Source organism: Phacochoerus africanus, chromosome 11, assembly GCF_016906955.1.
Source record: "Phacochoerus africanus isolate WHEZ1 chromosome 11, ROS_Pafr_v1, whole genome shotgun sequence".
NCBI lineage: Eukaryota > Metazoa > Chordata > Mammalia > Artiodactyla > Suidae > Phacochoerus > Phacochoerus africanus.
The window spans coordinates 113,053,889-113,076,000 of NC_062554.1; the positions used below are offsets into that span (position 1 = coordinate 113,053,889).

The 22,112-nt window shown below is 46.6% G+C and overlaps 1 protein-coding gene across 1 annotated transcript; it reads right to left on the reverse strand.

The window, feature by feature from the left end:
- Window positions 1-4,704: 4,704 nt before the first annotated feature.
- MYOG (myogenin) lies at window positions 4,705-7,641 on the reverse strand. The gene is made up of 3 exons (XM_047752918.1): window positions 7,087-7,641; window positions 6,225-6,306; window positions 4,705-5,599 (listed from the first exon to the last, which is right to left on the reverse strand). Exons 1-3 carry the CDS (start codon window positions 7,630-7,632, stop codon window positions 5,478-5,480), a joined length of 750 nt encoding a protein of 249 aa, XP_047608874.1. The 5' UTR covers window positions 7,633-7,641; the 3' UTR covers window positions 4,705-5,477.
- Window positions 7,642-22,112: the final 14,471 nt, after the last annotated feature.

The following is a 22,112-nucleotide window of genomic DNA, read 5'->3' on the forward strand; positions in this document are numbered from 1 at the left end:
TACAAATGGCTTTGGTCTTTTTTTTTTTTTTTTAACTCTGAGCTCTCTTGACACGTCTAGCCTATTCTACAGTCCTAAGGGCTGCTGTATTTTGGAGAGTAAATATCGGCGTTTTTAAAACTTGTAGTCAGTAACCTTCGGTTTACTCATATAACCATGGGATTGATATGTTACTGTTTGGGTCACTTGCGCCAAGTAAGTAAAGGAAAAGGAGTGAGAAGCCCTGACTGCTGGACTTGATTTATTTCCTCTTCTTCCTCTTTACTTGTCTGCTTTTACTCTCCTCATAGCCTTTCATACTGATGCCAGAGTTACTGCTCCTGAAATCCTCTCTGGTCATATCGCTCTTCTAGTCACACTTCTAGCAGCTTTCCTCCACCTCTAGATCCAAGGTCCAACTCCTCAGTGGGTCATAGGAGGCCATCAAGACTAGCTCCAGTGCCCCCTCCTTCTCCCACCAGTCTCAGGTCCACCTGACTCATGTTGTGTCTACCCAGCCTCATCACCAGAAGGCAGCACAAGTCCTTCTTTCCTGCGTCTGCAGCTGTGGGCTTTCCAGACCCACAGCATCAGCTAGGAGGCATTGCCTGCCTCTCCACCACGAATTTGATCACCAGAAACCCTTTGTACCCCTGGAACCCTGTGTACACTGTGATGCTGCCTGGCCGTTGTCCTTTCCTTGTCTGTTTCCCCTTGGGCTGTGAGGAAGCTCCTTTAGGTCAGTCTCATTGGCCTCTGTGTCCCTAGATGTATATACTTGAATGAGCCAACCTTACCTCAGAGGGTTTTTATAAGGATTATTATTAAATTAAGCTAAAAATTATGGAAAACTATTGTGTCAGACACTGTACTAAGGATGCTAAATGTATTAGCTCATTAAATCCTCACAACCTTGTGGTATATTCTCATCACAATCTTACAGAGCCGGAAATTGTAACGCTGAGATCCATGCAGCTGGTAAGATATAGATGCACCTTGTCCTTAAGGATAAGTTTGCTAAAAGTTCTGGCCCAGTGCCAGGAGTGCTTACTGGCTTGTCTTTTAAGTGAGCTCAAGCCTCTGCCTCAAGGCTAAGTCTCCCCCAGCACCCTTTCTCAAACTAAGTCTTACCTATGCACTCCTCATGCAATACTTGGCTACTGTGGTCTGCACGGAGCCTTGTTTCTTCTGTTCACCTGAAAGGTGAACTCCCTGCGGGCAGTCTAATACATCATACATCCTTATATCCTCTCCAAGGCTACCTGTCCCAAACACTGATGATACAGGATAGCAGCAAGACAAGGCAATCTGGGACCTAGGGAGGGCAAACAGGCAAGGGAACGTGCTGACCTAGTGCCTGCAAAGGTCGAGTTGACCAGCTGGCTACAGGAGAGAGATCTGAAGGGATCCAGGAAAACTTCAGTTTCCTGGGGTGTTGCCATTGTCTAGGGTGGGGAATGTAGATGGAACAGGCCTGTGTGGAAATGTGAGCTTGATCTTGGACATGCTGCGTTTGAGATGAGACCTCACTGTCATGTTTCTGTCAGCATTTGTAGAAAAGAAAAAAGACTCTAGGTTTCTTTCCTAGAACACCTTTCTTTGCCGCCCATAGAAATGTTCCCAGCAGAGTGAGAGAATCTGGATCTGGTGGTCGCCTATGACTGAGGGGTGAGACACAACCAGAACTACCGTGGGGTTTGGGGTTCCCATGTGGGCCTTAGTGGTGCCTCCTTAGCCAAGACCCTGGGCCAGCTGCAGCCTTCAGTTCTTCCTGAGTTTTAGCTCACTTCTAGGCCCAGAGCCCAGACCAAGGGACATGACATGCTGGGGGTAGCTCTTATCCATAAAACATACCTGAGCCAAGGGGCCTCTTTTCTCACCATCGTACCCCCATTACCTCCCTCTCCAGTCGGTCCAACCACGTACTACACCTGCAGCACTTTAAAAGGTTTTCCAGTCTGCCAAATAGATTACTTCAAGAAGTTAGATGCCTAAGAATGTTTATGGGAGTGCAGCAAGTAGTACTTTAAGCTTTCTGCAATTCACACTAATTAGCTAAACACTCCAATAAGTTCCTGTTTACGTACTGACAATTGGCACGTCAATTTCAAATAATTCCTTTCTGTTCTAGAAGACTCTCTAAAGTACATTATTAGGCAATATTTGATTAACCTGTTTTGATTTATTTAAGTGCCTTCCAAGGAGACCAAATTTAAGCTTATTTTCCTAAAGAACTCTCACTCATAACTCATTAATTGGAGTCTTTAATTCAGTTGTGAAGGTTAAGCATTTGTTAATTTAAGAAAGTCCCTATGCTTTGATGACAAGTGTTTATTTGTGAATATAGTCAGGCTGGGCGTCAGTTTGGCAAAGTTTGCCATTTCATATACGTGCAGTTCTAGCAAATTGTTCCTTCCTAGCGGGAAGCTTAAGGATGTAAAGACTCTAAAGAATAAATAAGTAGACAGTGACTAGTCAGGAACAAAGCCATTGCTGAGAGCTTCATTCATAATAGATTATGAACCTCGGGTTCCAATTGACATAACTGAAGAGGAATATACAAAAAATATATCCAGCAACCCTAGAGCCTGTCAGGTTCCTTAAAAGAGAGGAGTGCCTTTCTTGGCCAGCCCAATTCCCCCAGTGAGGAGGGCAATTGAAGGCAAAGGACTGTATCCACCTTAAGAGCTTGGGAGGTGCCAGGAGCAGAGGAAATGAGCCTGAGGGGAGAATACGCCCCCCCCCTTGAATGGGTAGTTCATTATTTTGGGTGGATAATAAGGGAGTGAATGTAGATTTTTGAGAGCCAAGACATTGCACCTACATATGTTGCCCTCCTCATCTCCAAGGGCAGTGAGCCAGGGAGAGCTAAGAGTACCCCTCTTGGAGCTTAGGTGTTCCTCCATAGCCCTTCCAAGAAGGTAAGACTGTGTCAACTGAAGAAAAATGCACAGCGTAGAAGTCATGAGAGATGTTCTTCTTGGGGACCTTACGGAGAACTATAGCCAAGGAGATAATCTCTCAGCTCTGAAGAGGTAAGGGAGGAGCCAGATCATATGGGAGTTTTTGTTGAAAAACAAACAAACAAAACAAACCATGTAGTCAAGCATCAAAGATTACTGCTAATCACAAAAAAACAGGCGTGGTTTTAGTGCTTTTCTATGTATTTATGGGAAGATGCAAGAGTCTGGGCTCGTTGAAATGACTTAATTGAAACTTAGATATGCACCTTAACAATCTAGTGTCAGTATCTGAAATACACAATGCTTCCTGTTTTTCTCCAGTCTGGATTCCCTTCAGGGGCGCATCTTTCTACCACAGTGGCTGATGGTTTGATGACAGGCAACATTTGTCATTTACTGAAATGGCAGGTAACATGTCCTGTTCACAGCTGTAAACAGTGACATAAACCCAAGAAGAAAATCTGATAAACAGGGACAGATTAGGCCAGTTTATGATTCCAGTAGTCCCAGCCCTGACTGGTGGTTTGGGACAAACCAGCCCTGGGGGGACCCGTCCTTCTGCACCCCCATATGAGTTCTGTGAGCCTACTCTGAGGCTTCCTTCTCCTTTCGCTTCTGTTTTTGCTCCAGAGTTTCTGGAAAAATTCAGAGCAGTGTGTCCACTCCTGTCTCCAGGAGCAAGTCTCTAGGGCAGGTGTGATAGGAACGGCCCAGCTGAGCCCAGAGCAGGTGCAGAATAGGCACCAGAGCCTGGCTGGTAAAACTGGGTTAAGTCTGTTGGAAAGGGCCCTCAAGAATTGAATGGAGGATGAAATGTACCATACTCTGAATCCCCTGACTTCTGTAATGATTCTGAAATTTGCAATTTGCAGCAAGCCAAACACACTTAGCTTGAAACAGTTGGCATCCATAAAGTTTTTAGTCCATTCAAATTCTATCTAGCTCCTGGTGCCTCTGCAGTTAATATTATGGGATGTCTATCCAAATTCTCTGTGTTCCGTTCACACACCAATTTCTCCCCCTTGGGAAGCCAGCCTTTGGAAAATAGCATCCCTTGTAAAGAGAGTCCCAGCTTAGTTTCCCTTGATTGTTCTTGGTAAGCCCCTTCCCTTACCCCCAGCAGAATTGTCTTCATCCTCTGAGCTGTAGACAGGGACTAGAATCCCCTGCAGCCTGGAGGAATGGAAGGGTGTGGTGAGGGGGACATGCTAGTTGGCCTGCAAGAAAGTGACAGTGTCTGACCCCAATCACCCTGATTTAATCACTCCTCCAATTCCTCACAGGGCCTCCAGTAATGGCACAGGCAACCAGAGGAGAGGCAGGGATTAGAGAGAGGAAACCCACAAATTCCAGCTCTATACCCCATCTGCTGGCTGTGGGCTGAGTGCTAGTCATTTGAGCATGCTCAGTTAATTGAAAGGGAATGGTCCTATTGGGATTATGAAATGGAATGCTGTAGACTGTGAACAGTGTCTATGAATTAGAGTGCAACAGAATGTTCAGTGGTGTTTCCTGCATGTCCCACAAGGATTTCTGTAGAATCTTGTCTTCACTCAGCCAATGGACCAAACCTGGTTCCTTTTATAGTGATAAAAAGAGCAGGGGCCCCAGCACCTGGTGACTACCAGCATTGCGGTGCCTCTGATGCTTTTGGAGTCCCATCTGCCCCACAAGCCCTGCCCCTTGGATGGGTCTGGACCACTTAGGTGGAAGAGTCTATAGCAGCAGTCATCTCCTCCCTCTATATCATTACAGACACTCCTCTAGCACCCAGTCTTTATTCATTTTTTAAAAAAGAAATCCAAATAAGTTAGCAAAAAATATATAAAACAATGGCAAAACCACACGATGCTTAGTTAACAAATCACCCCAGGAGCCCCTGCCCCCGTCTCCCCCCCCCCCCCCCCCCGCCTGTCCCTGGCAACTTCAGCACAAGAGAACTTGGTCAGATGGCAGCTTTACAAACAACACACAAAACAAAACATAAAACCACTGGAAGTTTCCCAATATTCACTGCAAAAGCTTGGCCCCCCAGGGACTTGGGAATAGAGGATTGTTCCTCTCCTTTTCTTCTCTCAATTCAGGGCAGGCCCAGCCTAGCCACTGGCTTAGGAAGAGACACGAACAGGAGATGTGCATAGCTTGTCCAGGTCAAGACACTCTTCGTCTCTCAAACTGTTTCTTTTGAGGGGGTGGAATTGAAGGCTGCATTATGATCAAAGGGAAGCTCCTGAGTTTGTCCCCTGAGCCAGGGGGGCTTACGCAAGGGGGCACTCTGGTCCCCTGTTTTATCCCCTTGGAAACAGAACTGCTTTCTGCTCTAAGGAGTCAGATAAATGAGAGCATCCATTCCCTCTCTGGGCGGTGGGCTAACCTTATATGGATGAGGAGGGGGTTAGTCTGGCATTTGGCAACCCCAGGGCTGGCTTCCTGGCAGCAGGACAACTGGCTTAGGAGAGCCCTGCTGCAGAAGTGGTGCCGTCTGTGGCCAGCCTTGCGGGGGGCTCTCACGCACACCCATCCTGGCAGACAGTCTCAGTTGGGCATGGTTTCATCTGGGAAAGCCACAGCCACATCCTCCACTGTGATGCTGTCCACGATGGAGGTGAGGGAGTGCAGATTGTGGGCATCTGTAGGGTCAGCTGTGAGCAGATGATCTGTAAGGAGAAGGTAGAAAGATGTTACCTGGGTAATGAAAGGGTCTCAAGACTCAAGGCAGAGGCTGAGCTCTTTGGAGTGGCACAGGTTTTCCAGGACAGATGAGTGAGAAAAGCTCAGAGTCCTTTTCCCGGCCCCATGCTTTTCCCGATGCTATATGCACGTGATTGTGTGTGTGTGTGAGAGAGAGAGAGAGAGAATGCAAGTGTGTCCTCTCGGAAATCCCCTGCTGGGGTTAGAATTTGGAAGCAGCTATTCCTAGGTGGAGCCAGAGTGGTGTATCCTGGGATACCGGAACTGCCCTTTGCGGTACCAGTTTTGCAGCCCTGACTCAGCAATTCCCAGGGACCCCCTGGGCAGGGACATTATCCTCTCCGTGGAGAAGGTCAGCCATCAGGCACCAACTAGGGAGCTGCAGGAGGCCTAGACTACTCCTTAGCTGGGCAAGGCTTCAGGGAGGCACCGGGCCTCCTAGCTCACCGTTTGAGGCCCAGGGTTCAAGAGGTCCCTAGAGAGGCCAAGGAAAGAGGACTGGAGCAGGGTGTAAGGTAAGAGGGGAGAACTGGACCTACAGATAGACTGTGGGACTTGAGTCAAAGTAACCAGGGTCCTGGCCTCACTTACCCCCTGGGTTGGGGCCGAACTCCAGTGCACTGCCCCATTCTGGACTGCAGGAGGCGCTGTGGGAACTGCATTCACTGGGCACCTGCAAGATAGGGTGAAGGCCCAAGGTCAGGGCTCAGCCGTTCTTAGCAGTGTCTCTTTGTCTCTTTCCAATGGGCAGGGGAACTGGACTGTGGAAGGTGGACCACAGTCTGAACCATCCAATCCAGCCAACCTCCTATTCCAGAATCTTCAAAATCAGCTCCTTTCAACGCCTCTGTCAGGCCACAGAACCCCTGCTTCAAGGTCTTTCCTAGCATCCATTCTGGGCTACAATTCTGCCCTCACAGGACACTCAGCTTAAGGGGGTCTGTGGTTTCCTGACCCTGGGATAAGGAGGCAGAATGAAGGAGGCAGAATGTCCAGCCAAACCAGGGCCACTTTTGTGCAGGTGTCACGCGAGAGACTGGGTGGGTTTTCTTTCTGTCAGCCATACCCAAGATGGGGTTGGGTGAGGGGAAAAGCAGTCTTCTCAGGGACATTTGGCCTTGCCTTTTAGGCCCTGTCCCCAGGCCCGGGGGTGAATCTTCTCCCTCATCCAGCTCCATCTGGACTTGCTCCTGGATCCTTCCTTCGGTCCTGTGCCACCCCCTCCACACGCTTCTCCTCCCCACTGCCTTCATCTTATCTGGAAAGGACACGGTGACGCAGGAGGTCAGCTGGGCAGCCCTGCTCTAACAAAGGCAGGCACCTTGAAGCCTTCTCAGACCCTGCCTGGCTCCTGTTCATCCATCTGACCGAGCCCCACCATGGGGTCCCCGAGGCTGTCTGGGTGCCTCCTGTGCCCCCGCCCCCAGGGCAGGGGGGTGGGACAGCCACTTACCCCTGGCTGCGGCCCGCCCCCGCCTCGGTAGCGGAGGTCTCGCTCTTCCTGGTTGAGGGAGCTGAGCAGGGCCTGCAGGCGCTCGATGTACTGGATGGCGCTGCGCAGGATCTCCACCTTGGGCAGCCGCTGGTTGGGGTTGAGCAGGGTGCTCCTCTTCAGGGCCTCAAAGGCCTCATTCACCTTCTTGAGCCTGCGCTTCTCCCTCAGCGTGGCGGCCCGCCGACGGTCCACAGACACGGACTTCCTCTTACACACCTTACATGCCCACGGCAGGCACTGGCCTGGGCAGTGCTCGGGGGTCCCCAGCCCCTTATCTTCCAGGGGCACTCGGGCCTCAGGGCTCAGACTCAGCTCAGTCCGCTCGTAGCCTGGTGGCTCAAAGCCCTGGAGGTGGACGGGCAGGTAGTTTTCCCCGTCATAGAAGTGGGGTTCCTGGTAGAAGTAGGGGGATGTCTCATACAGCTCCATGGGGTCAGAAAAGACTTGTTCCTGCCACCAGCCCCCAAGCTCCTGCAGCCCCTCACGCCAACTGCTGGGTGCCATTTAAACCCTCCCCGCTGGCATGGAACCAGAGATAAATATAGCCAACGCCACAGAAACCTGAGCCCCCCTCTAAGCTGTTGCTGCACATCAAGACGTTTACAGTGGATTAGATGTGATTCCCCTTCCCTCTCCCCCTGCACCCCCCCTCCCCACAGCCAGCCTGCCCCCAGCAGGCTCCTGTGCACGGGTAAGGAGGCCATACGGTGTAATTTGATTAGTTTTCATTTCTCTGCAGCCCCCATGGGGGCTGGGGAGGTGGGGGAGGACACACATTCTCCTCTCATCTGCTCCTTTCAATTACTCCTAGCTGGGCGGCCTGCCTACTCGCCAGTCCCAAAGAAGCCCAGTGGGGGGGGGGGGGCGGGGAGAAAGAAGGAAGGGGTAGGTGTAGGCTAGAAGGGGCCTGGAGAAGTCAGTTTATGCATCGCCCTGCTTCCTCACAGCACCTTACCCAGACTGTGTCAGTCAGATGAGACTCTTTTAAAAGATCCCCCTCCCAGAGGGTGAGAGTGCTTCAAATTAGAGGCAGGTATTGGTACTCAGTGTCCTGGGTAAGAAGGATTGAAATGTGGGCAAATGAACTCAATTTTGGGGTTTCAGAGCAGCTTTGACATCATGCTCTTAGGTCTCATGTGATTGGGGATAAATTGAGGCAAGAGGAATATTTTGGTTCTGTTTTTCCTTTTTGCCAGAGGTCAGTGGAAGTTTTCTCTCTAATACAGCTGGCCAGGGTCAGAGCAAAGATTAGAATTTACAGTCTGCACATCACCACCTTCCCCACAATGGCAAGGTCAAGATCTATTAGGCCCTTTCTCACCCTGAATCATTTGTTTTGTCCTCCTATGTCACCTCTTCAAGTTTGTCTCCTACCCCTTTCAAATACTAGGGTTTTCCTGGCTCCTTACTGTGGGTGTGGTGGGAAGGAGAGAAAACAGACACCTACAAACTCCATTTAATATGCCCTCTCCTTACCACTTGGCTTGATTGTTGTGGTCTTCCCACATAAGCCTTCAGTTTTTTGTTTTCGTTTTCTTTTTGGCTGTGCCCCAAGCATGTGGAAGTTCCTGGGCCAGGCACCAAACCCGTGCCACATCAGCAATCTGAGCTGCTGCAGTGATGACTGATCCTAAACCCACTGTGCCGCCAGGGGACTCCAAAGCCATTAGTTTTATATATATTGTGCTGAGTTCAAATGTCAGGTGGAGGAGGACTACTTAAACTTTGGGCTTCTCAGTCCATAGTCACCTCTCAGCAGAGACCTTGGAGTCTAAGAGGACAGTGCTCCCAATACAGGAAGGTGAACAAGGATCAGGCAATGAACAAGGTTCAGTCTTACAGCTGAAGGATTACAGGGATGCCCAAGGCAGGGTCTCTGCCCTTGAGGACCTTACTGTCTAGTAGACACTGGTGGCCACTGAGTTCTCCCCAACCCCTGATGTCCAAATCCCCTTCCCATTATCCAGTTATCTGCTGACCTCACAAGACAGCCCATTCCACTGATGTGAAGGGAGGCCTTCTGGGTTTTGAACTGCAGTCTGCTCCCTCTAGCTTCTATCCTTTGGTCCCAGTTTTTCCCCCTAGGACCGTTTGGACTACGTCTGATCCCTTCTCCTGTGACAGATGAGACAGATATTCTAACCAGTGACAAGGACAGTAAGAGGAAGAGAGATTGTGCTGGGGATTCAGGGAAGATGTCACAGGGGAGGTAAGATCTGAATGGAGCTTGAAAAACCTGGCTTTCCTTCCTCTCGTTGTGCTGAGGAGCCAGGAAAATGCTGGTGTCCTTTCAGGGTAAGGAACAGAGATAAGGAAGGGACATAACTAGACAATTTTTTTTTCAAAACCCAAGCATGTCGAGGTGGAGTAGCAAGGTCTATAATTTGGTTCTTGGCCTTTGAGATGAAAAAAGTGTAATAAAAAGTGGCAGCATGGGGGCTGTAGGCTATAACCTTGCTTTAATCCTGACTAGATAAACTGAAAAAGAATCTATATTTTTAACACAAATCCCACCAAGAAAAAAAAAAAAAGAAAAGAAAATCCTTACCTCGGTTTACACTCTTGTCCTCTGAGCCCTGAGGGAAACAGTGGCAGTGAAATTACTATGGAAAAAAAAGGAGTTCCCACTGTGGCTTAGCAGGTTAGGGACCCACCACTGTGTCTGTGAGGATGCAAGTTTGATCCCTGGCCTCCCTCAGTGGGTTAAGGATCTGGCGTTGCTGCAAGCTATAGCATAGGTTGCAGATGCAGCTTGGACCTGGTGTTGCTGTGGCTATGGTATAAGCCAGCAGCTGCAGCTCCAATTCGACCCCTAGCCCAGGACTTCCATATGCTGCAGGTGTGGCCCTATAAAAAAGGAGAAAAAGAAATTACTATGGAAACCCAGAAATTGTGTTGTTTTGTTCTTTTGGGATCCAGTCTGCCTCACCCTTGAACAGTATGTCCACATGCTCTAAAAATGGCAGCAGGAGAACTGGGCTTGTTCTGTGATGATTTCCAGAATCTTACTCTCTCGGTGGGTGTGGATACCGTGTGAATGTAAAATTATAGTGCAGGAGAGAGCTATTTTAATTCAGCAGTAAACATAGGGGCCATGATCAATTACAAATGAGTGGGTTCATCAAATGAGTGTTTAAGTTTATAGAAAATCAAAACCACCAAAGACTAGAATCTCTGTGGAAGGCTTTGAGGAGGAGGAGAGGACTAGGCTGGATCTTGGAGAAGAGAATTTGGATGAGAAGAGGAGAGGGAGCACTGGGTAGCTGGATTTATATGGAGCTCAGGGTTCAGGTAAGTGGGTGATTGGACAAGTTTGTGGAGAGGGGAGGAGGCCCACCTGGCAGCCTGGAGGGTCTTGAAAACTGAGACAAAGAGACTGCATAGAAGACCATGACAGTGATCCAGGAGTGAGGTGCTGAAGGTCTGTACAAGACACTCAGCCAAGAGGATGGATTCAACTGGGAAAGGATGCGTGTTTCAGCTGGTAAAGGGATGGTACATGTTTACACGAAGGGAATGGTTATTGTATTAATGAACAGGCACGTGGCACAGGGAAACACCCCCAAAATGCTTGTCCTCTTCCTTGCTTTGTCCTTTCCTCACTCCTGGCCTTTCCCTCAGGCTATTTCCCTAGCCATCCCCATTGTCTCCAAGGCACCAGAGCAGCAGGAATGGGGGAGGGAAAACCTGGCCCCACCCCATGTGTGTATTCATTCACTCTTTCATTCGAGGAACATATATTATGCACCTTGTGCTGGGTATCAGAGTCACTGATGTGAATATGACATCATCTTTCCGCTCGCCAGGTATTCGAAGATCAGTGAGGAAGACATTATGCAAAGTGATCTAATCAAGGTAGAAAGTAATAGGTGATAAAAGAGTAGGCTAGGAAAAGAGAGAATATAATCCAGAGAAGGAATTTGTTCATTTACCCCTTTCTCTGCTCAACTCAATTCATTCCAAAGCAAGACTGGACCTCGGCAAGAGCGGCAAATAAGCTCAGCACCTGCCCTCAGGTTGAGTGTGAGTTTGGCCTTTGTCTCTATGATGTTTGCCTCTGACCAAATGTGAGGGCAAGACTGGGAGCTTAGGGTGACCTTGTATGCCTGCATTTCCATGAATCCCTGTCTGTGGGTGTGTTTGTGTATGTCTTCCAAGTAAGTGGAATTTATTCATGTCAAGTCTCAGCTGTGGGGCACTGACCCTTTCAGAACTGATAGTGCTGCCCAGGTGTCTCTGACCTCAGAAACCTAAAGGGGGTGGGGATTGGCCCTTTACTCACTCACCTTGTTCCTCTGTTAGAGCTGAGCTGTGGAAAAGCTGCCCCTAGAGGCTCCCCCTGCAGATTCCTCCACCCCATGCGAGCTGCCCTCTGATGGATAGGAACACATTGGTGCCAAGCACAGTACAGCCTTTGTGCTCTGCCATCAGCGGTGATCCATCAGCTCTAACCTGACAGCAGGGCGTCAGACCCTAATCCCCACCCCTGCTGGCTTGGGCACTCAGGGCCCCCTGCTCCTACTACAGCCTCCTCCAATAGCAGTCCCACTCCCTCAAGAGGAAGGGAGCCTCCCCAGCTGGAGCTCTGGGGCCAGGCTGTTTGTGCTCCGACTCTGACTGTCTCAACTTGATTCTGCCTATTTGCATGCTGGGCTGATCTCATTTGCGTGGTAGTGGTTGGATTTCAGAATGCTCAGAAATCCCCTCCACCTGACTCCTTCCTTCCCAGTCCCACCTCTCTGACTCCCAGTATCTTCCAGTCCCTACTGACCTGGCAGGGGGGCCAGCCTGGGCTGCTGGTTTGCTTGGCTGTCATCAAAACAAGTTTCTCATCCTAGGGTCTCACATGCCTGGGTATAGAGGCTGAAGGGGAAAGTTCTGGAAGGGTGAGAGCCTCTGGCTTCTCCAAACAGGCTCCATATTTTGTTTTCCTAGGCTGATTCTCTGGTATTGTGGATGAGGACCAGGTAGGAGTTGGGTGGCGGGCATGCATGTACATTTCAATAGGGCCTACATGCATGAACATGGCACGCAATTCAGAGTTACTTGTGGGGCAGCAGCTTTGTCACAGGGTGGGAACAGCCCACAGAATCACAGAATGTCAGAGCTGTAAGGTAGTCTAAGGATCAGCTAGAGCACCTTCTTCCTTTTACATACTGGGAAACTGAGGCCCGAGTAGGGAAGTGACTTCCTCAGGGGTGCACAGAGCACTAATGTCAGAAGTATGAAGCGGTGTACTGATTGAACTTGGGCCTCAGGGCTGAATAAAGTTGCCTCTTCTCCCTCTCTGAGGCTGACAGGTGAAGGGTGCTGCAAGTAAGTACATGCTTTCCAGGTGGACCTGAGGCCACAGGTGGGGGGCATTGAGGGAATTAGAGGTGCTCTAGGTTTCAGGGAGACATTAGGAGAGGTAACGATGGAAAGGTGGGAAGAAGATCCAAGAGTAGGGTGAGAGACAATAGGCTGGTTAGACCAGGGAGGGGAATCTTAAAGGTTCGAGACAGGAGGAGAGGTCTGGAGGCAGATGGGAGTCAGGGTAGAGAGATGAGGGGGAGGGGAGGGCCCCAGGCCTCCGGAGGCCACACATTGTTTCCATTGAAAACTGAGCATCAAATAACCACTGGGAAATCCGTCCCAGGCTGGAATCTGGAGCTCAGAGCCAGGCTCATTCATCAAAAATCTCTGGCTTTGGGGTAGGGAAGTGCAGGTCTGGAGGTGGAAGAGGATGGGTCCTCAGGGAGTGAGAGTCATGGAGAGGTGATTGGTAGACACAAAGCACAGAGCTAGTTTTTAAAATAACTGGACCCAGACTCAGCAGAGCATGTGTTGCAATATGAACCTGAGGGTCTGTGGAATGATAGGTGAGGATTTCTAAAGAGTAGCCTATGCTCCTATGGGCTGGGCATTTCAGCTCCTGGTTGAGACAGTTACTGTCAGAAAGTTCAGAGAGAGAGGAAGAAGGAACCCTGGGCAAGGATTCAGGACACATTTCTGTCATTTCCCCTCTCTGGTTCTCAACTCCCCTGTTGGTAAATCAAGAGGCTAGATTGGCCCTTTGAGAGGTGACTTTCTTTTTCTGATTCAGCATGTGGGACTAGAGGAAGTGCTCTTGGGGTCGGGATAGGAGAGTGTTGTTTCAACCAGACCTAGCTCTAAAGATGGGATCAGAGAGGGTAGGTTTCCTTGGCTATTTTGTCTCTTTCCCATCTCCGCTTCTGCTTCCATACTCAGTCTCACTGAAAGGCAGCCAGTATGTTCTCTGGACTCATTTCAGCCTACCTAGAACTGCTTGGCCTTCTTTGTCATATTCACCTCTGAACAGCCCCTGCCCCTGCCCCTGCCTGTCCCCCTTCCCTTCCAGCCTCTCCATTCTGCCCTCCGTGTGGGCTCAGAGCACTAACATGCCACCCCACCCCCCTTCTAGTCTCTGGACAGCTTCTATTTCTGCCTCTTTGACAAGTTGTGACATATTTGGGAGCAGCTGCTGCCTGGGTGGAGGTGCCTTTGCTTTTCTCCCAGCTCTGTCTTCTCCTCCCCAATACCTCTCCCAAAAGCCACCCCTTCCCAGAATGTGCTGTAAGACCCTCCCTGAATTCCTCTCTCTGGAACTCAGACATCCAGCTTTTCCTAGGTTCCTGCGGGGTGGCCAAGGCTCTAAACAGATATAAAGGGACCCTTATGGGATAGGAAGTCGTGTGACAAGGTATAGAGAATAGGATCTCTTCTTCCAAGTCCTACGCTGGGTGGTTTGAGGCAAATTTCTTCCTCCTCTGGGATTCATTTTTCTATCTTTAAAATGGGAATGATGAGTAGTCTTCCCTGTCAACTCTAGGTAGTTCTGCCACCTATTAACTGTAGAGACTTGGGAACTATCCCTGTGCTATTGATACCATTACTCTTGTCTTCTCTAAGGAATTTTACCCCATTGTCCTTCTTTCTCCCAAATATGTTTAGTTTCCTTCTCTCTGCTGGTCTTTCCTCTTAGCTCATAAACATGCTGAAGGCTCTCCCATCGAATAGTCCTTCTTGGGAGTTCCCGTAGTGGCTCAGCAGTAAGGAACCCTAGAATCCATGACAATGCGGATTCAATCCCTTGCCTTGCCTAGTGGGTTAAGGATCCGTCATTGCCATAAGTTGCAGTGTAGGTCACAGGCCTTGCTCAGATCTGGCATTGCTGTGGCTGTGGTGTAGGCCAGCAGCTGCAACTCTGATTCAACCCCTAGCCTGGGAACCTCCATATGCCACAGGTGTGGCCCTAAAAAGCAAAAAAAAAAAAAAAAAAAAAAGTTCTTTTTTTCCCCATGTAGCCCTTCTTCAAGTTTCTAGAAAGAGGAGTTTACACTTACCCTTTCCACTTCCCATTCACTTAACTCCTCACTGGTTTCTACCTTACCTGGGACACTAAAACTTCTATTCCCCAAATATCAGACAGCCTCACTAGATGCCAACTCCAGGAGCTATTTCTTAGCTTTAACCTTACATGATTGGTTTGTGTCATTTGACAATGTTGACCACATCCTCCTTAAAACTGTTTTCTTAGCTTCCACGACCCCTCCATCTCCTAGTTCTTCTCTGGTTTCCCTCAGCATTGCTCCTTCGCTCTTCCTTCTCTTTCCCTTCTTCTTTTTCTTCATAAGCTTGTCCTCTGTCTGCCCTGAAGAGGGATTTTCTACCCTCAGTCGTCTTCTCTACCATCTTCTTAGATAATCTCATTCTCCCACCTAGGTTTCAACTACCATGTCTAAAAATGTGAGCTGTTCTAAACTGTTATATATTGATGACTCCCAAATCTATACTCCAGCCTTGTTCTCTCCCCTGATCACACTTTCGAGGTTTTGTTAGATATCTCCACATACATATCCATTTTAGGAGTCTCGCAGTCTCCTAAAATTAAACGTATTTGCTATGGAATCCATTTACTCACTTCCCCCATTTCAGTCTCTCCCCGGTTGGTAACTAATGTGACCACCACCCAGTATTTCCTCTCTCTTAACCTTCCAAATCCAGTTATTCAAAAAGCCCTTCAGGGAGTTCCCGTCGTGGCTCAGTGGTTAGCACATCCGACGAGGAACCATGAGGTTGAGGGTTGGATCCCTGGCCTCGCTCAGTGGGTTAAGGATCTGGCGTTGCCAGTGAGCTGTGGTGTAGGTTGCAGATGCGGCTCGGATCCCTTGTTGCTGTGGCTCTGGCGTAGGCCAGTGGCTACAACTCCAATTAGGCCCCTAGCCTGGGAATCTCTATATGCTGCAGGAGCAGCCCTAGAAAAGACAGGAAAAAAAAAAAAAAAAAAAAAGCCCTTCAGTCTCTGCTCTCCTCTGCACCCTAACAATTCATAGAATTCCTAGCTTCACCTAGGGCCAGGAATTGTTTGTGTTCCCACTAGGTATAGCAAGAGCCTCACAAAAGGGTCACACTTAGGGTCACACTTAAGCAGTAAAATAAAGTACTCTATGTGTGCTTTTTACAAGTTTAAAAACAAGCTTCAAACAAACGATCAAACTAATAACTTCCAGCCAGCACAAAGTCCAACATTCTTCAAAGGAATATGATAAAATCCGACACTCAGGAGTTCCTGTGGTGCATTAAGAACCCCACTTTATCAGCTTGGCTTGTTGCAGAGGCGTGAGTTCGATCCCTGGCCTGGCACAGTAGGTTAAAGGATCCAGTGTTGTCACAGCTATGGCATAGTTTACAGCTGTGGCTTAGATTTAGTCCCTAGTTGGGAACTTCCATATGCCGTAAGTGAGGCCATTAAAAAAAAAAAAAAAGTTGACAATTATGTAAAATTCACAATGTCTGTTATATAATCAAAAATTAGTAGGCAGCAAAGAATCAGGAAAAAAATATAACCTATAATCAGGAGAAAAATTAGTCAGTTGAAATAGACCCATAAATAATAGAGATGATAAAATTAGCAGACAGGGCCATTAAAAGAATATTATAAATATGTTCAGTATGCTTAATGATTTAAAGAAAAACATAAGCCTAATGAGAGAAATAGAAGATAAAAAATAATTCAAAATTCATCAGATAGGATTTATATATTAGTCTGTTTTGGCTGTCGTAACAAAATACCATAGACTGGATGGCTTAAACAACAGAATTTTATTGTCTTAGTTCTAGAGACTAGAAATCTGAGATCAGCGTGCCAGTATGGTTGGGTTCCTGTGAGAGATCTTTTCCTAGCTTACAGATGGCTGCCTTAATGTGTTGTGCCCCCATGGCCTTTCCTCAGTATAGAAAAAGAACAAGCTCTGTGGTGGTGCTTCCTGTAAGAGTAATAATCCCATCAGTCCAGGCCACTCCCCTCATGACTTAATTAACTCCCCAAAGCCCTGTCCTTAAATACCATTACATTGATTTCATTGAGGAGTTAGGGTTTCAACATGTGAATGGGGGCAGACTACAGACATTCATATCATAACACAGTAATCAATTAGACATTACAGGAAAAAGTTTATTGAATTTGAATACAAAGCAATAAGAAATAGCAAAAATGAAATGCAGAGATAAAATATTTTTAAAAAGAGCTTCACATGATATGTACATGTAATTGAAGTCCTAGAGGGGGCAGAAAAATATTATAAGAAGTAACAGCTACAAATTTTCCAAATTTGATGGAAACTATAAACTCACAAATCTAAGTCATTGAGTCCCAGGAAGGATAAATACAAAGAAAACCAAGGAACATCATAATCAAATTTCTGAAAATGCATTAAAAAGAGAAATTTTAAAGCAGTCAGAGAAAAGGGGGCATAGTATGTATAGAAGAACAAAGATTTTTAAGAACTGCTGATTTACAATCAGTTAATATAAAGGACAGAAGACAGCAGAACAACATCTTTATAAAGTGCTGAAAGAAAAGAAAATCTGTCAACCATGCATTCTATACCGAATGAAGGTGAAATAAAGACTTTTTCCGAACAAAGATAAGCTGGCAGAATTTATCACCAGGAGATATTCACTATAATAAATGTTAAGGAAGTCCTTTAGGCAGGAGTATGATACAAAATTGAAACTTAGATCTACATAAAGGAATGGAGAACATCGGAAGTGGTAAACATGTGGGTAAATATAAAAAGACTTTCCACCCTCATTTAAAAGCTTATTTAAAAGATAGTTGTTTATTTAAAGCAAAAATAGTAACAATGTATTGTAGGGCTTATAACATAAAAATAAAATGTATGACAACAAGAGCACAAAGAATGGGATTTGGACAATGAAGTATACTGTTGTAGGGCTCTTATATATGAAGTGGTATAATATTATTTGAAAGTAGACTGTAATAAGTTAAAGATGAGTATTGTCAACACTAGAGCAACTAACAAAAATAAAACATAAGAGCAACTACCAAAATATAAAACATAGAGTTATAGTTAGCCAACATTGGAGATAAACTAGAATGTTAAAAAATTCTTAATCTTGAAGAAGACTGGAAAAGAGGCAAAAAGAAACAGATTGATAGGATAAATTGAAAACAATTTGCAAGTTGTTATATTCACACTGGATCAAATCTATCACTGCATAAATATAAATACACTAGAGTAAAGAAATAAGATCCAAATATAGGCTGTCTAGAGGAATCTAACTTGACACAAAGATACCAGTATGTTGAAAGATGGAATAATATATACCATGATAACATAAATCATAAAAAACCTGGAGTGCCTATATAAATATCATGAAAAGTAGATTTCAGAACAAAAAGTATTACTTGGGATAAAGGGATGCATTATATAAAAATGAAGGGATCAATTTATCAATGCAACATTAATCTTTAGTGCATATGTATCTAATAGTAGGCCTTCAAAATACATAAAGCAAAATACAAAAAGACAAAACTGAAGGGAAAAATAGACAAATCCAAAATTTTAGCTAGAGATTTCAGAAATCCCCTCAGAACATGGAAGTAGATAAAATCAACATGGAAATAGAAGACTTAAGCTAGTCTGTCAATCAATTTTACCAATTGAATTTGGAAGATATTCCACCCAACAATAGCCACACATGACTGAGATAGGCTAGACTACAAAACGAGTCTCAATAAATTTAAAAACATTGATAATAGGAATTCCCGTTGTGGTGCAGTGGTTAACGAATCCAACTAGGAACCATGAGGTTGCGGGTTCGGTCCCTGGCCTTGCTCAGTGGGTTAAGGATCCGGCATTGCTGTGAGCTGTGGTGCAGGTTGCAGACTTGCCTTGGATCTGGCATAGGCCGGGGGCTACAGCTCTGATTCGACCCCTAGCCTGGGAACCTCCATATGCCGCTGGAGCGGCCCTAGAAAAGGCAAAAAGACATAAATAAATAAATAAATAAAATAAAAACATTGATAATAAAGAGCATATGCCATGACTACAATAGAATTAAATTAAAAATCAATAACAGAAATTTCTAGAAAATCCCCAAATATTTGGAAATTAAATTTTTTAATAACTCATGGGTCATTATTTATGGAGCCCTTTCTTCTAGGCCCTGTGCTAAGTGCTAGATAACCTGTAATTCATTAATCTTCACAATAATCCCATAAGGTAATTACACTATCACCATTTTGCAGATGAAGACCCAGAATTCAGAGAGGGTAGGCAGGACCAGAAACTCAAATCAGTCTAATGCCAAAGCCCAGCTCATGATCAGTATGTTATTTAACAGTCAGCTAGTGAGAGCATTTGAGATGGGTGCTACAAAGAGAGCTTTGCTAGAAGAGCCCTATTGGGCATGTGGGTAGGGGAGTGAGTGCTTGCCTTCTCACCAACTCCCCATCCCCAGTATCACCCCCAGGCTTGGTGCTCAAGAACCTTCCCTTTAGAAAGTCTCCCATTGGATGTTTCCTTGTGTTCTTCCCCACCCAGATTCCTCTCTGTTATGGAGCTCCTCTGCAGGTAGCCAGCTCTTTCCCTGACAAGTTCACAGGCCTTTCTCAGATGCTCTCTAAATTCTTCACAGGCTTTCTTGGTCTTCCTCCTCTAAGAGTCCCACCTTCACTGCCCTCACTTGTGGCTTTCCTAATCTCAGCAAGACTGCTTTCTGCCCCAGGGCTTTCTAGACCCTTATCTTTGGGCTCTGAGCTCTAAGCAAGCCTCAAGACTGCCCATGTTCCTCAGGCTGCCTTCTCAGACCAGATCCACTATTGCTGGGCACCTAGAGTCCACCAGTAGTCAGAATATCCCCACACTGTCCAGCACTGCCCAGGGGCTTGCTTTTCCTTTCTCTTTTACTTGAGAGACCCTTGAGCCAGACTACCTGGGTTTTAATCCTAGCATTATCACTTTCTAGCTGTGGAAGTAGCTTGGCTTCTATGTGGCTTCATTTCTTTATCTGTTTAATAAGGATAAAAATAAGCCGTGTCTCATACAAGTCACTGTATGGATTAAATGAGTTCATATTTATGTGAATGCTTGCCATGTAGTATGTACTCAGTAAGCTTTAGCTCCATTATTATTATTGAACCTACCTCTGTCCATGTCTCCCCCATCACACTGGGAGCTCCCTGAGAACAGTAGTGTTTATTCCGTCACCCTATCACCCTGGGAGCTCTCTGAGGAGAGGCGCTGTATCTCCCCTAAAAGTAGGGGTTCCCTTATATCTCCCCCATCACACAGGAGCTCCATCTGTGCCTTCCCCTCATCACTCAGGACAGGGATATGAATATGGCAGTCCAGGGGAGCTCCTGGGCAGTAAGGCTGTCTGGGGCAGAGGTCCTGGGAGAGGTCTAGTCCTGGTGAGGGAGCCATGGGATCCTAGATAGAGATTCCTACACAGGGCAGGTGGCCCCCATAGCGAGCTGGGAAACTCCAGAGACAAGGCAGTCTCCAAGGACTCCTTCTACCCTTAGGAAGGGGCAAGCCAGGCATTCGCCCTAGACTCTCTGTTTATGCACACCATTCTGAAGATGTCAGCCCCAGACACAAGCTTACTTCTTTCTCTCCATCAGAAGACAGGAGATGCAGTATAATCCAAGGCAAAGGTCAGATCAAGATGGCCTTGATCCTAACCCTGATACTTGCTGGTTGTATGACCTTTTACTCATTTATCATCTTGGAATCTTTGTTTCCTCATGGGCAAAATGGTAATTAGAAACTTTGTTTCTCTGGGCATACCATGTACTCAATAAATTTTGAATGAATGACTGCATACTCCTTTCCTTTCTTTTGGGGGGTTTAGAGAAGGGCATAACCAGCCTTGCCTCTGGTAAGTCGAATTCCAGCATCTGCAGGCCAAACGGGTCATCAAGATGACATTTAGTTCATTCCCAGGCTTTAATCCATTCCAAGCACACACTTAAATAAGCTCCCAAAATGGAACCTTTGGTAATACATTCCCATTCTTTGGTTATGAGAAAATCCCTTCTAACATCACTTTACTCCCTCTCTACCCCACCCGTAGGGGCACATCACAGGCATGTTTTGTCTTTGACGCTTCTCTGGAGCTGGGTTGTAGAATGTGTAAGTCATTAGGTCAAGAGTCGTGACATTTGGATTCTAGTCCTAGGTCTGCTGTTAACCCCAGTGTGACCCTGAAACGGATGCTAATATTTACTGAGTCTCTAGGGTGTCCTGGCCACTGTGCTAATTGGTCTACATACACTACCTCATTCACTTCTTACAAGTGACACAATCCCTTTACAAAGGGAAAAATCTAAGGCTCAGAGAAGTTAAGAAACTTGCATTAAAATCACATAGCTCTTAAGTGATGAGTTCACGTCTCCCTGACTCCATAGCCTCTTTCCATTGTGTTACACTGACTTCTCTAGGGCCCATAGTTTCCTGATCTGTAAAATTAAAGAATTGGATTCTGTGTTCTGGAAGGTCTCATCCAGCTTTGACCTTTTGTTACCACCTGCTCAAGGCCTCTGGAAGGATCTTGGGAAATTTGTGCACAGCTTCCTGGCTCGCCCTTTCCTGACCATCTTTTTTGTTTGTCTATCTCTAGGGCCTTCTCACAATCCTCTCCAGTGAGTCGGTGTGAGACAAGGAACCAAATGTTTCCCTGAGTCAGGGCAGTTCCATCTGCTGCGTTCCCTGCATAGCAGGCTGTGGGAACGTTGCATTCCACCCTCCAGATCCTGGTGCCTGAAGTGTTTTCCCTGAGCTATGTTGCCTCTCGGCATTCCCCTCTTGGTGGGAGCTTGGACCAGCCCAAAGAAAGACCTCTTTGCTCTTCTGCCTCTGAAAGCAATTGGCTTCCTGGCGGTAAAGGTGTAGTTGGGTGAACCTGCTTCCTGGACCCAGGGACTTTTCCTAAGCAGACTGTTTCCATTCCTAAAGCATCAAGCCTCACACTCTCTGACCACCCATGGAGTTCACACATACAAACATTCACCAACTTTTTTGTTCTATGCTCTCACCCCATCTTGGCTCTTGTAAAAATAGAGACATATCCCTGACTTCAATTTTCTAACCATAGTTCAGCCTACGGTTTGCTTTCCTGTATTTACAGATAGTGAAGTTGAGGCACTGGAAGGTAAGTCAGGAGACCAGATTGGGACGGAATCTCGGGCACCTGCCATTCCCACATCTCCAGTTGCCTCATCATCCCTGAGTGTGTCCAGATTTCTGAAAGTGACAGTTTCATTTGTTTGCTAGTGAGGCTCTCAGGTTTCCTGGTCCCAGGCTGAAGGGCAATGTTTTCTTGGGTTCCTGAACCCATAACCGGCTGCATTTTCCATCTGGTGTGACTTAGTGAGAGCTGGGTAGTCAAGGAAGCACCCTGGGCCTAGAGTAGGATTAATTCATGGGGGGCAGTGTGACCATCATCACCGTATAATTGTTAACAGCCATATTATCACGCAGGACTTTCCTGTTTATCAGTATTTTTGATAAATACTTTATACACAGTTAACTATTTTGTGTTATTCCAATTTTCAGACTGGGAGTTACAGTTTCTAATGGTACTAATTGAAGGCAAATGCAAGATTAGAATTTGGCCTGACCAACCTCACAGTCGGTGGTCAGTCTCCTCCATTAAGGTCTGCTACCTCAGAC

What these genes read in the sequence shown, in the direction of transcription:
- MYOG (XM_047752918.1), bottom strand. Translation starts at nt 7,632, where the DNA reads ATGGCACCCAGCAGTTGGCGTGAGGGGCTGCAGGAGCTTGGGGGCTGG. An exon ending in GGGGCGGGCCGCAGCCAGGG is followed by an intron (nt 6,307 to 7,086) that starts GTAAGTGGCTGT and finishes CCTATCTTGCAG; the next exon opens with GTGCCCAGTGAATGCAGTTC. An exon ending in GTTCGGCCCCAACCCAGGGG is followed by an intron (nt 5,600 to 6,224) that starts GTAAGTGAGGCC and finishes TTCTCCTTACAG; the next exon opens with ATCATCTGCTCACAGCTGAC.